Source organism: Cyprinodon variegatus, unplaced genomic scaffold (assembly GCF_000732505.1).
Source record: "Cyprinodon variegatus isolate N-32 unplaced genomic scaffold, C_variegatus-1.0 Scaffold417, whole genome shotgun sequence".
Classification (NCBI taxonomy): domain Eukaryota; kingdom Metazoa; phylum Chordata; class Actinopteri; order Cyprinodontiformes; family Cyprinodontidae; genus Cyprinodon; species Cyprinodon variegatus.
Genome location: NW_015150870.1, coordinates 680,207 through 694,848, shown reverse-complemented (window position 1 = coordinate 694,848; position 14,642 = coordinate 680,207). Strand labels below are relative to the sequence as shown.

Genomic DNA, 14,642 nt, shown 5'->3' with positions numbered 1-14,642 from the left:
ATATATATATATATATATATATATATATATGTGTGTGTGTGTGTGTGTGTGTGTGTATGTATACATATATTCTGCAATTTTTCACCTTTGATCACCTTACAAATCGTATCTTTATGAGACAGACCAGCAGAGTTCAGAGAGGAATGTTATGCTAATGTGAAAAACCTTTCAGGCAGATACCAAGTCTTTGGGAAGGGTTCCAGTAAATTCAGGACATTCAAGACCCATAAAACAAAAAGAGCTATAATTTAGACACAGGACTCAGCATGCTGAAACCCTGAAGGGACAGGATGAAGACAGCAACATGTATGACGTGTTTGAAATAACGTCTCTGGATGAAGCATAGAGGATGACAGCTTTGGGAACAATGCACACACAACTGATCAGATTGATGGTCTCCATCTGACCTGATAACCAATCAGAGTTAATCAGTTCCTCTAATTATTCTAGAGATTTAGAGACAGTGATCCCAACCACAGAAGTAATCAGAGGAACTGATAAGACGGTACATACTTTGTCCTTTAATGGTTGGACTTTGACAACCCTTCTCTAACTAAACACAGCCTACATGTCCCAGCTTGATTTCTGCAGAAACATGTGATGTATGATCCAGCTTGGCCCCCAGCCAGTAGAACGGCATCTCTACGCTGCTGCTTTCATCTGACATCCATCACTTTCTGGAAATGTTCTACGTAATAAACTAATAAAGGTTTATTGCATCATAGGCCGTATTAACTTAATCTTAAAGTTCAAAGACAATTCAAAGTGTTTTATGTGAATTAAACAGTAAAATATTAGGAAAATAAAAGAATAACAGGAAGTAAAGATAAAAATATGATAAAAGTAGTAAAACAAACCAGTTGGATCACAACCTTAAACAATCAGTGAGCAGTTTAACTTTAACAGTCAAAGGCAGCTCTGGTTAAATTTGATTTCAAAGAACTCAGGCTTTCAGCCGTTTTGCAGTCTTCTGGGAGTTTATTCCAGATCAGTGGAGCAGAGGAACTAAATGCTGCTTCTCCATGTTCGGTTCTAGTTCCAGGTGGACAGCTTAGGCTTGAACTAGAAGACCCGAGTGTCTGGGAGGTTGATCTACTGACAACAGATCTGTCAGGTATTGAGGTGCTGATCTATTCAGTGATTTCTAGACTAACAGAAGGATTATAAAATCTATTCTCTGAGCTACCTTTGGAGCTGGGCAGACATGCTCTACTTTCTTTGTTCTAGTGAAAACACTGGCAGCAGCGTTTTGGATCAGCTGCAGCTGTCTGATACAGACTTTTTAGGCAAACCTATGAAGACACTGCTGCACCGATCAGCTGTGCTGCCATTTCCACCTTTTTTTTTTAATATACATTTTCAAGCTCTGCCTGTTTTTCAGTGTAGTCCTGTTTTTCTAAATGACTGGCTGGATGTGCTCTCTTCATCCTCTGACATGAGAGCTCGTCTCCCTGGCTGTTTCCTGGATGGAACCGCCTTTTACAGCTGCCTTTTTTATCTATTGCTTCCATCTCTTTGAACCCCAGTCGGCCTCAGCAGATGGCCGCTCACACTGAGCCTGGTTCTGCTGGAGGTTTCTTCCTTTTAAAAGAGAGTTTTTCCTCTCCACTGTCGCTACAAGCATGCTTAGTGTAAGGGATTACTGAAGAGTGGATGAAATCATTGATATTTCCTTAGATATAAAACTTTTAATCAATCTGACTGGATGATCTGAACTGTAAAGCATCTTGAGATGACATGTGTTGTGAATTGGCTCTATAGAAATAAACTGAATTGATTATAAAAGTGTATATATATTTACGTTTCACATAAATGAAAACAAACGCAGTGAGTTAACAGGTAAATATCTTTTATTAATGCATCAAGCTCAAAGCACAGATATATTTAGCACATCTTGACCATCCAAAGAACAGCAAAAGAAATTAGAACAGCAAAATGGCTCCTTCAGTACATCCCAACAGATCTGGATAACCTCACCCTCTTCCTCCCACCTTCTTAAGCAGGGCAGAAAATAAAAAATAAAGTCACCCCTCAACTTCAGAACAGAAGCTATGGGGGGGAAACCGCTTTAACATTTGGACACGAAATAGGAAATAAATTGGTCCGCAGCAGAAAATACAAAATGCTTTGTATAAAATTCTCTAATTATTTAACTGCAACAATGCATTGACCTCACTGTATAAAAAAAAAAAAAAAGTGGCAATGATCCCCAAATAGTAGCGTTAAGATGTACTTAATCCCAAATGAAAAAAATAGGCTTTGAGATTAACTACAGCTTAACTAAACCCTTGAAAAACATCTAGACTAAAACTTCAAATGGATGTTCCTCCCCTGTTGGATGCAGCAGAGGAAGGTGAAGCGCACAGACCAACGAGGAAGAGGTGGCGCTACGCTGTCAAGCAACACGGCACTAGAAGTCACATGCACCACGGTGTCACACGGTGTCCCCCTCATAATGGACACAAAAAAAACGATCTAAAAAAACTGCTAGGAAGTCCTGTTTTCAATTGGTGGAGGAGGAGGGGGTAATAAAACGGCAGTTTAGTAACATGTGGAATGATCCGGGTTCACCCTGGCGTGCTCAGACCGATGGGCCTCTATTGTGCCTTTAGATTCCTGTGTGGGCCGGAAAGAGACAAAGGATGGACTGTATGGGAGAAAAGAGAGAAGAACAAAACGCTCTGCTGGACAGCTAAGCAAAACCTGTCTGGTTCCATTCAGAGCAGACAGACGGGGACGGCTGGCACTTCTGCAAGGAGCGGAAAAACCAGCCGTCAGCAGCGGGCATTGGCCCGTCAGCTCAGAGCCATCCAGGCTTTTCTCCACAGCCCGTCACCATCTGGAAACGCTGATCTAGGACGGATGAGGAATCCTCATCGCAAACCAGGAAGAGCGTTTGGGTCAAGAGAAGCTGACTGATCTGAGCACGTCAGGGCCCTGCTCTAGTGCGGGCGGAAGCCTTGTCTGTGGGGGATGAGGGGGGAGACCTGCAGGAAGGGACCGGTGGACGGCGCCCGGGTGGGCGGCCTCCGGCGGAGCGCGTTTAATTCCTCCACATGCACCTCAGGATCACAGCAAGAGTGAGCTAGAATATCGAGACAAAGAGAAGAGCTTTCATGCAAGAGACTTAAGTCACAGTTACGACGACGCAAACAACTCAAACTGGGGGGTAAACTCAGGGCGAGGGGGGCAGACGCCAGGCAGGCGGCGAGGGGGGAGGAGGCGGCGGCAGGGCAGCGCCCGGAGGGGCCGCCTTTCTTTTTGCGCCTCTTCTTCATCCTGAACCCTCAGCTCTGCTGGTTCTGCTGGCGGTTCTTGGCGTAGCTTGTAAAGACAAAATTGTAATCGTTGAATTGGGCCAGCTGGCGGTCGAGGCGCTTGTAGCCCTCGACTTTCTGGGGGGAAGAGAAGACACTGCGACACTTGGAGCTCTGGAAAACAAAACAAAACAAAGATAGAGGTGGATGATGTAATCATTCCAAACACTGCATTAGGAGGCGTCTCTTTCCTACGCTGCATCCATTCCTCTAATAAACTGTTAAAACTGATCAGAAAATTAGGAAAATGGCTGAAAATTTGCTTATTTACCTTTAAACTGATGCATCTGCCAATAAATGAGTATTTTTGCCCTAAAATAAAACTATTAGATACCATGAACGTGGAAAAAAGATAATCTTTTATATTAAACATAAATCATCTTATTCCATCAGCTTGTATTTCAGTTTTTCAGATCGGAGATCATGAAGGTGTCGTTATGAAAGCAGCGCCTGTGTAACACTCGATGACGTTTTAGTGTTTCAAACAGTGGCGGTGCTAGGCCAAATGTTCCAGGGGGCCAGGAGGGGGCCAGGGTGTTTTCATGGGGGGGACAGAAAAGCATGAAACAAAAAACAGGGTAAGGGTTTCAAATACATTAGGAGAGCTGGATGATGTGAAATTAGTATTCAATTAGTTTTAATTAAAATGTTATCTTATTAGGTCAAAATACATTCATAATTCAGGAATTTTACATATTTTTGACTTCAGATAAAGTTACCGTTTTCTATAAAATCTGAATCAGAAACCAAGAAACACTGATAAATTCAGATGTAAAAATTAGCAGATGAAAACTGGGATCCTATATCAATCCCACTGAAGCCATCAACTTATTATTTTTAAATAATTAGTTAAACAGAATTTGTAAAGAAAATAAATGAAATAGATCCAAAGGACACATCAGTAACTATGTCTGTTCCAGTGCAGATCATCATTACAATTTCTTTTAGTATTATGTCTTCAGTACAGGGGCCATAACATGATCTACAGGGGCACTGGCCCCCGTTGGCCCCTGTCTAGAACCACCCATGGTTTCATACCTTTAACTCCTGGCTGATTTCTACCCATTTTCTCATTTCAATAAGCTTCTCCAAACATGCCGTCGACTTTATGTTGTGCAGCAGTCTTTCCTGCAGCACACAGCATGATGCTGCCGCTCCCATGCTTCAGTTAGGACTGTGCTCTGACTCATAATAAATCTGTGGCTTCTTCCTTCCTGATCGGCCTCTCAGACCAGATAATAGTTTCTGCTTTAGCTGGCATTACAAAAAAAAAAAAAAAAAAAAAAGCCTCACTGCTGAAAACCGCTTGGCTGCAAAACATTTACGAAATTTAAACTTTAACCCTTTTTATTTGAAATGTTTTCTTACAATCTTTTCCTGGTTTGGTCTTTAAAGTTGATTATTCTGACAAATGGAAAAGACAAATTTTAAATTTGTTTAATCAGAGGTTATTTGCAAAACATTGGGCATTTTTACACACTTGATCATTAAGGTTTTGCTCATAATTTGTCTTTATTTTTTTTCCAGAACAAAATCACTGATGATGAAGACATCTAAAAATGACCAATATAAGTTTCTTTTTAACTTAATTAATTTCCCCTCGATTTGAAAAAGACAGGATATTAATGGAATTAGATGATTTACATTTAAAATAAATACCATTGAACATAATTTTAAGGCATATTGATCTGTTCAAATTAAGGGCAATACAGCATTTCAAGAATATTGTACAGATGTTTAAATGAGATTTAGCAGTTTATCTATGTAAATCTGACCAGTCTGGGTTGCTGTGCCCCTTTAAATCACCTCTGCAGCTTTCACTGCAAAACCTGATCTATCAAACCATTTCTGAGCAGATAAAGGTGATGGTTTACCAGAGGAATGAGGATTTTCACCCCTCAGAATTACACGTATAGTCTTGGTTTATTAGCCAGCTGCCCTACCTGCTCCTAAGGAGGGAAAATGCACCGACTTCCGTTTCATTTTGTTTACAAACGGGTCGTTCCACACACCTGATTGACAAAAAGCGTAGTCACAAATTTTCCAGGCTTGAACACGTCGACCACCTTCCTGATCAGATCATCGTAGCACGTCTGGGAGAGGTTGGTCTCAAAGCTGACATAGGAGAACTCCGGCTCTGGAGTGATGTGGATGGTCCAGTACGTTCCCTGCAAGGGGCCGAAAGAAAAACAGTCGGCAGTGAGCCCACTGTGGACGGGTCAGCGCACAGAAAGGTGACGGGGCGCGTCGCTACTCACGTCAGTCTTCATTCCATTCATCGAGTATCCGCAAGGGTTAAACATTGTGGCGTCGATGATCGAACCTGGTACCAGGTCACGAATTCCACTCCTCTGAGGGGGAAAAAAGGAAAGCGGACGGTGAGGACTCTTCACCAAAAAAAAAAAAAAAAAAAACGCTCTGCCCTTCGCCCTACTTACACGAGTGACCTCACTTGCGGAAACACCGTCTCTCATGAAGAAATGGTCCATAACAGCTGGGTCGAGGTCGCTCATCAAAACTTCCAGCGTCTGATCCGCCTGCTTGTTCTCCCAGTACTCTGGCAGATCCAGGGTAAACAGGTACCTGTGGGGGAGGGGAGGAGGGACAGTCAGGGGGGGGCCGTCCTGCTGTGGAAGGGACGGACCAGAGCCGCTGTTCTGTCAGCTCAGCGTACCGCGTCAGGCCTGCATACCCTTAGTAATACGCATGAAATGATCTGCTGGAGGTTTCTTCCTGTTAAAAGGGAGTTTTTCCTCTCCACTGTCACTACAAGCATGCTTAGTGTGAGGGATTGCCTTTGAGTCGATGAAATCAACTGGTTTTCCTTAGATAGAAAACTTTGAATCAATCTGACCAGTGATCTGGTGAACTGGAAAGTGCCTTGAGATGACGCATGTTGAGAATTGGTGCTATAGAAATAAACTGGATGAATCATTATTAGTGCCCATCAGTCCTATAGAATGGCTTCAGATTGTGCCAGTAGGCTCATTAGGTTGTTATCACAATGAATGCGAATCCTACCCCTAAATTAAATTAATTTTCCACCACAGATTTAACTGTGATCTGAGATAGGTTCAGTAGTTGTTCATGTGCTGTAAAAATAAAATTATACACATGTCACTTATATAAAACAAATTAAAAAAAAAAAAACTAAATCTCATATCCTGTCAAATTTGTTGTAGAATCCCCTTCTAATAACTGTTCTGTGAAAAAGTGCAGATCATTCTTTAATAAGATGCTCGTCAAACGGACATGCAATGTTGTTTCTAAAGCCAATGTGTGTGTTAGACCTAGTGATGGACTTTTTTGTTGATTTATGCACAAAACTGACGAAAACCTGACTAAAACAGGAGATAACGCAGCGTGATTGGGTGTAAGGAGAGCAGAGACTGGAAACTACGCAATGCGCATGACTAAAGCCTGGTTTATACTTTTATATAAACCAGGACGTCTGCATGTGTGTCACACAGACGTCCTGTTAACGACGGTTAACGCAGATATGCCACCCCTTTCACATACAGGAGGCCTCTGATTGGTCAAACCTACATCCGATCTACTCTATGCATATTACCCGTCTGGTAGCTAATGGCAGAAACTCTGGCTGTAGTGCTGTCCACAACGCCTGGAACACCTTTGACTCAATCCCAGACACCGTACAGGATGCTAGTTTTAAGCTCTGTGCGACAGTCTGTTTCTTTGCACCAGAAGCGCCACGGCCAGTCTTTAGGAATCACTGACGGGTGAACTGTGTCGTCCAGCGTTGGATGAGGGATTGTAGACGCCAAACCGACACCCCAATCCTAGCTAGTTCCTGATTGTCCCTCTTCAATATTGGGCATAAATCAAAAATATCTGCGTCATACCTGCAACTAGCTAACTGCTACACACTGCTGGGGGAGGATAACCAGCCCTTAAGGGTATGCTGTCCTGATGTGGTGTGCTGAGCTGACAGAACACTGCCACTGTGTGGCTGCTCAGGAAACGTAGCAATCTCTACAACTACTGACTGTTCCTGCTGCAGTTTATCAGTAGGAACAGGCTCCATGCCTGTCCTATGAAATCAGCATCACTGGGGTTAAAGCTAGTGGCAGCATGCGAGCTCTCAGATACTTACCAGCAGTCAGAGTTCAAACGTCCCATGCAGTAGGCTGCGCCATCTGGAAAGAAGAAGAAGAAACAGGCGTTTCACCTCCTTTAATGTCAGAGATTAAACCACATGACTGTTTGAAGACTTTGGATCTAATCTGCTACCTACTTGGGAAAATTTGGCTGAGAAAATCCACTTCCTCCTGAAAGTTGCGATGAGGGAACTCCTGGTGGGCCGGCTTCATGAAGTTCTTACGGGAATAGAAGAAATTCTGCAACAAACAACTTAGAGTTACTCCAGTGCCTCATGCCCTTCATGCCTAGTGTAGCAAATATGCATCAAACTACTCCTGTAAGTCATACAGCCAAGAGGCGGGTTATTACATCCAGCTCTAGGAAGCTTTGGCAAAAACACGTTTCTAGTAGGACCCTTCCCCAACAGAAATGTTTTGTTCTTGTTTTAAAGGAAAGTTGTAAAAAAAAAAATTTATCTTTCTTAAATTTTGAGAGGAACCCCTGACTTTTTTTTTTTTTTTTATTAAGTCATATTTCAGTTTGTAGCATATTTGCTACATTAGGCCATTGTGCTAAAGCAGTTCAATATTTTTTTTTTTTTAAACCTCTAGTCTAAGAAAAACCTCAATTATTTTTCACTCATTTTTAATAAGCTCAGGGTTTATACAGGAATGAATAACTCTAATATAATGCTTTTTAATTAGCCTTGCGCCGATGGCATTTTTTGGACCCAAAACCCGGCTGTGCAGTATTGTGTGTATATATGAAGAACTTCATACTACTTGGATGTAAAATAATTGTCATCATGGCTTTGTCAAGCTGTTGCCTACCTTTGTGAAGCAGGAATAAGACCAAAACAAAGTGAATCCAGTAGCACTTTTTATTGCCTACCTGGAATGAGTGACAATATTTGAATACTATTTAATGGTCTTAGAAATTATTTTAATGCCATCAACAAGTACCCATGGCTCTTATATATCCATAGATATATCTCTAAATATAAGGCCCCGTCCACACGAAGTCAAACCCTGGCCTAAACGCACAAATTTTTCACCAAACCAGCCTCTCATCCACACGAAGCCGGCGTTTCGGGGGTCTGTAAACGATCATTTTTTTATTCAGCCTTCAGAGTGGGAAGATTTTGAAACGCCGTTTTCGCGTTTCCATCTTTAAGCTCTAACCACATTTTTTATTTTTTTTTACACGCATGCGTCATAGCGTCGCCTCTAAACACGCATGCGCGACACAGTATCACAACAACAATGGCGCCGTACTGTGTTGAATGGTTGCTGCTAATGCTACTCACCCTGCTGTCGGGCTTACAACAGAATCTTCTTCTTCTGGAATATCTCCAGGAAGAACAGAGCAATATCGACGACATAGTTCATCACCTGAATTTGACTGAACCACGAAAATGGACCCGCAGGGCAACCATGTATAAATATTACTGCGCATGCCCAACATTTCGTCGCCCATTTTGCTTTGGCACGACAGCGCCACTTACAGGCCTGGCATACATTTTGCAGCGTTTTCATGCATTCGTGTGGACGATCACATTTACTTTACGTCTCCGTCTTTACGACAAACGTTCTGGAAAATATTAGCGTTTCGTGTTCGTTTTGACTTAGTGTGGACGGGGCCTAAATCAAGGCAAAATCCTTTATCATCTTTACTGTCGACAGGCTGCAGCCATGTCCCGAATTCCTCGTTTTCGAGCCACTTTTGGTGAAATTAGCATTTTCCCTTTCTCTAGATTTTTCTCCACCTCCAGATTCTTTTCCAAACATACAGCTTTACTAGTAACCAGAATCTGCTCTGCGCAAACACGCAGAACTAGTTATATCTGATGAAATTGTTTTTATAAACATTTTTTTTAATTAAAGCATTTTAAAAAACACAATAAGCACGTTTAATTTTTAATGCCAATTACCGGTAAGCCTTTAATTTAAATGATCTAATGACTTCTAATGATTTTTAATGACCCACGGAAACCCTGAATCTTTATAAAAACAACATGCTGGGATTAAAATAAAGTTTTAATCACATTTTTATTACAGAGTTCTTTGTCATTTACAGCAATAACTGCTGCTCTGCGAAAATTATTAGCTTGGTAAAAACCTGTTAGAAAATATGTAACATGTTTTTATTTTTCCTGATAAAAATCTGTTTATTAGAGTTCTTTAATTTCAATGTTAATTTAAACCTGTTGTTGCAAACTGACAGAAGCGTGATGCAGGACTAACCTCGATGGTGTCGAAGCCACTGTACTCCCTGGCCAGCTCCAGCAGAGGCACCAGTGCTTGCAGTAAGAGGGTGGTTCCACATGTCTTCAAAATGAAACGTCTCTTGGAGACAAACATGCTACTCTCACTGCGGGACAGAGGAGAGAAAACCAGAGCCTGCCGTTAACCCTCCGATTCAGAACAATCAGAGGTCGTTCCCCCTGTGGCTACAGTGGCGGTATTACACCAGAACAGGCGTCCTGCATGTTTCAGAGGATCCGGAGCTCATCATGAGCAGTCCTTTCACTCTGGTCTGTCGAACCAGGGGATCCTCCAAACATGCAGGACACCTGTGAGGTCACAGCTGCAGGCGTTCCTTACCTGAGTATATAAGCTTCCTGCTTGTCAGTCTTTGTCACACTTATGATCAAACAATGCACATTTTCCAAAAGTTTGTCCCACTCAAACCTAAAAGACAAAAAAGAAAAAATATTTAGGATTATGATGCACATTTCAAGAGTTTTCAGCTCAGCTTCACTGAAGAATCACCAAAGTGAGCAGGTCGAGCTGTTTAGATGTACAGAAACATGGCGGATAAAACGGTTTCATTAAGCAGCAGTTTGAGTCGCTCCACAGTAGGGCTGCTGCCACCGCGGTGCTCCAACAAAAACAAAGTGTGCTGCAGAGCAAAAAGAAGCTGCGTCACGTTTTCCAGTGCAGCCTGGGAAGAAGAGCCCGGGCCGCTGGCTCGGCCTCCAGCAGAGCTCAGAACCAGCGGCTCATGCCGACCCCCGGGTAGATTCTGCCCACATTAAATAAGGCCTTCTGTCAGCAGACAGGGAATTTCCTCTAAAGGAGAAAATGGTTTGCTTTTCAGCATTAAAGGAAAAATACACACTTTTACAGCTCGAGGGCTGATCAGGTTTATTTTTTCCGGTCACGGTGTGGCCCACAAATACCAATAATTTTGCACAAATAGCATTTGTCCTTTCCAGTGATTTTTAAATCAATCCACCAACATTTTTACCCCACATCTCCCCCGTGGCAGATTAATCAATCTGTTTGGTGCATATTGTAATAAAGCAAAGCCTTTTATGTCGGCCAGCTTTATCTGTGGAACGGCCGATAAGTAATTAGGTCTTAGAGTCTGCGTACCATCAATCTAGGTAAGGATCTCATTCAATTACCAGATTAGTCCAGCTATTTCAATGATCAATTAATTACGACTGATCTGATCATTTCGTTCCGGCTCAAATATTTCAATAACTTTAATTCAAATGTGTGACAGGAGCTCGTTTTAAACACCTTCCATTCAGACTTTCAATCTCCCTGCAGTGACAGATAAATTCTACACCCTGCGGTGTCGTCTGTAGCTGACTGTGTGGTGCTTTCTCAAAACAACAAAAAACTAATTCTCAGCCCTCTCTAGATCGGATGTTTGGGAGAAATTGAAATAGATCATCTAATTTTAGCCATTCCGGGAGGAAAACAACCTTTTCTTAGCAGCATGTTGCCACAGAGGCCGAGAGAAAATCTGAAAGCTGCCAGTTTGATGACTTCTAAACAAGAAATGAGGCTAACTGGGGAGTGTGGAAATGCTGCAGAGCATCAGGCTCCGTTCATGCTGCTGTAAAGCCTGCTGCTTTCCAGAGGAGGCAGAGATGTAGGAGGGCTGTTGCAACATGCCTGCTTTCCAGTTTCACCCCCCCTAACAATGTTAGCCACCCAGCAGCTCCTGTTTCAGAGTGAAACCCACTCCGGAGGCCATTTCATGAAAGCTCAGCAGGATCACATTTCCTTGAAGAAAAGAGCAAGAATAAACGTCTAAGCTACCATTAGTTCATACGCTGAGCACAGGGGTGACCGCTGTGGCTCCATTTTATCAGTCTGACCTCCTGCACTAAGATCCATGCAGATCCCCTAAACACGTGCAGCGGTGGACTTCAGTCCTCTGCCGACTCTGAGCAGGACACCCATCACCAGCGCTTCAGTTCGACACCCGGTTGCCCCACAGTCACTCTCAGCAGACCACGAGACCTGGATGTAATCTGAGCAAGGTCCCTGCCGGTGAATCAGACGCCCTTGCAGACTTATTTGGACACTGGCTGATGTCCAGCAGGCTTCATCCACTGACTGAGCTGCTAATCTGTCCCTCTGTTCATTAACGCACCACTGGTCATGCTTTCCCCTCAGAGGGGAACGACATGGTTAACGGCCAGAAACAGAGCCTTAAAACTCGGCTCACTCAGCAGAAATTGAATTAATCCAACTCATTTTGCAAGTTATATCCATTAAAAAAATGCATTTGAGCTCATGCTGTTCGATTGCTTAAAGGCTGTACATATTAACTCTTTAGAATCATTTGTTTACAGAGCCTTTCACAGCTCAGGGAACAATCAGATTTTGTTGAACTGAACCAGCAGCCCATCAGGTCCACCACGTGCATCTCTCTGAACCTCCCATGCCCTCCTCTTTTAAGGCCACTGGGCAAATCAGCTCTTAGATGCCCTGAACCAATCCGAGGAGAGGGGAGGGGAGCCTCCTCATGGCTGGAAACGTGAGCCAAGCAGAGGCTGCAGGGAATTCTGACCAACTTCTGAAGTAAAATCTTCAGCTTTTGGAAGGATTTGGCTGAAATGCTTCCATTTCTGGACTTTAACAGAACAGTAAAACTAAAGAAAAGTGCAGTTTTTTTTTAGAAGCCCGAAAGTAAAAATCGAGATTATAGGATTAAGGAACAGAAAGAAAAACAGAATAAAACAGGGCATTAAATGATCCCAGAGCGGCTTATTAGGCTATTCTATAATGATTAGAGTTATAGTGATCATTACCCAGAGTCTAATGAAGGCAGAGCACATGCTAACCGCCCCCCCCCCCTCACACACATTGAATGACGCAGGAGAAATAACCTCAACCATAAACCAGACTGTTCAAAGTCATTTATACAGCAGGATAAATGAAAACAAACTAGTTTTTTTATAAATCTTTTTTTTCTTTTTGGGCATATTTAATCCGAACAAACAGCAACGAGACGTTTCTATGAGGGGGGTGACGTAGCTACACGAGGAGCTCTGCGCTGCTGAAGTTGGCATCTGATTTGTCACCCTAGTAAAGGGCTGTTTCACCATTTTTTTTAAATTAACCTGATCTCTTCCAGCTCAAAATGTGAATTAATTTTCAGATTAAATCTGACCTGTAACGAGGTAAACTGTTACTTTAATGTAACCATTTTAAACCCATGTATAAAGGGCTTAAAAATGGGAATAAACAACCTACATTAGAGCAGACAGGTGAGCGTTGAGGCAGTTTCTGACTTCTTTAAAGCACAGAAGCCAATACAAAACTAATTCTACCGTTAAACAATCTAGCTTAAACGAGTTCCCCGATTATTTATGATTTAAATGCCCAGTTTTGACCCTTTCTTTGAGGCTCGGTTTGAAGAAGCTCCGAATCTGAAGTCAATTTCAGCCTTAGCTCCAATAGAGGGTTAATAAAATGCACCAATCCCGCCTGATTTCTACATAAAGATGAGCAGACATGCCAACGGATGGATCAGTCATTTAAAGCAGCGCAGTGATTCGGGGCTGAAGGAGAATAATGTCAGCGGGACAGCGGTTCAGGTTAGCGGAGCCTTACAGGAAGTAGGAGCGATGGTCGGCTACTACCCTCCGTCCACCTGCCGCTTCACCGAGCTTTTTAAAACCGCAGAAACTCTGTTAGCAAACATAAAAATAACCGAGTAATAGAATGTGGAGAAGTGGTCAAATTCAGAGTATTTATAATGAATGAGCTTCGGTTCGCAGTGGGGGGGTTAAAGGGGGAGGTGTTAGCTAGCCGCTGCTAGGGGCTGAAAGGCCGGAGAATGCCCTGCTCTCCACTTTCTGCCCCCATGACGCATTTAAATACATCCACCGCAGACCCGTCCACACATTCATCACATCTGAACCGACACGGTAAAAAGGAGCCAAACCTCGGGATGGAGCGGAGGTCCCCGGTTCCTTTGGTTTCGTCCTGACGAGAGAACCACACCTCCAGCAGCTTCTCGGTCCCCTCGAAGAACTGTGCACCGTTATCCTCCATCATGAGACAACAGACACCCAACAGAATTATCAAAACGTCACTTACAACGTTTTAAGCTTTTTTTTTATTATTATTAATCTTTCCTCGATTCGCTATAATTTATTGAGGTTCAGTCCTTAAAGCAATCCAGATGTTAATTATCTTGAGTTACCGCCTTCCCTTTTGCAGAGAATACCGTTAGCGAGTGCTAGCTAATATCGCCGGCCATACTGTGTAAAGCGCTGAATGAAATGCGTGAGTTAGTTTTATACCCAATCTACATTACGTCACCGACAGCGTCAAGCCAATCTGACAGCAGAACTACTCGCTGGGTTTTATGATTGGTCCAAGGATGTATCAGTCATGGCGGAAAGAGGGTTTTCCTCACGTGGCTTTCTACCGTTGCTAAAACTTACGACGACACGCTTTTATTATTATTCACATGACATAACATCAATGAGCAGATATTATAATTTTCTATCTTTCTCTCCCTTTTATTTCATATGTTAAAAGTTTTTTTTTCCACTGCGTGTGGTGTTGTGTAGTTTACTGTTTTAATCTACGCATAAAGTTAAAAATGTATTTAGAAATCAGCTAAAAAACAATGTTTATAAATTTACACCATGTCCGAAAATATTTTTTATTCATGCAAGGATTTTGTAATGTTGATTCAAAACATCTCTTTATTCCCATATCATAATACAGTTTTAAAGCAGTACATTACAGTACCCATACAAATAAAAAATATGACTAAACCCTAATGGGAAAATGTTATTCGAAAAGTTATTTTATTGTCTTACAGATCTATCTATCTATCTATCTATCTATCTATCTATCTATCTATCTATCTATCTATCTATCTATCTATCTATCTATCTATCTATCTATAATAATACTACTAATATACTATCAAAAATAATAATAACAAATAAAAATATAATAA

At 42.1% G+C, this 14,642-nt stretch overlaps 1 protein-coding gene across 1 annotated transcript; it reads right to left on the bottom strand.

Moving 5' to 3' along the window:
• Positions 1 to 1,832: 1,832 nt before the first annotated feature.
• Positions 1,833 to 13,930, bottom strand: amd1 (adenosylmethionine decarboxylase 1). Its single transcript, XM_015388253.1, has 9 exons — positions 13,611 to 13,930; positions 10,022 to 10,108; positions 9,662 to 9,788; positions 7,573 to 7,675; positions 7,432 to 7,474; positions 5,756 to 5,900; positions 5,576 to 5,668; positions 5,330 to 5,485; positions 1,833 to 3,431 (listed from the first exon to the last, which is right to left on the bottom strand). The coding sequence occupies exons 1-9, from the start codon at positions 13,721 to 13,723 to the stop codon at positions 3,288 to 3,290; spliced, it is 1,011 nt and encodes a 336-aa protein (XP_015243739.1). The 5' UTR covers positions 13,724 to 13,930; the 3' UTR covers positions 1,833 to 3,287.
• Positions 13,931 to 14,642: the final 712 nt, after the last annotated feature.

Excerpts from the sequence above, each read along its gene's own strand:
- amd1 (XM_015388253.1), bottom strand. The coding sequence starts at position 13,723 with ATGATGGAGGATAACGGTGCACAGTTCTTCGAGGGGACCGAGAAGCTG. Across the intron at positions 10,109-13,610 it reads GACCTCCGCTCCATCCCGAG|GTTTGAGTGGGACAAACTTT; the intron begins GTTTGGCTCCTT and ends TTTGTCTTTTAG. Across the intron at positions 5,486-5,575 it reads TGAATGGAATGAAGACTGAC|GGAACGTACTGGACCATCCA; the intron begins GTGAGTAGCGAC and ends GGCCCCTTGCAG.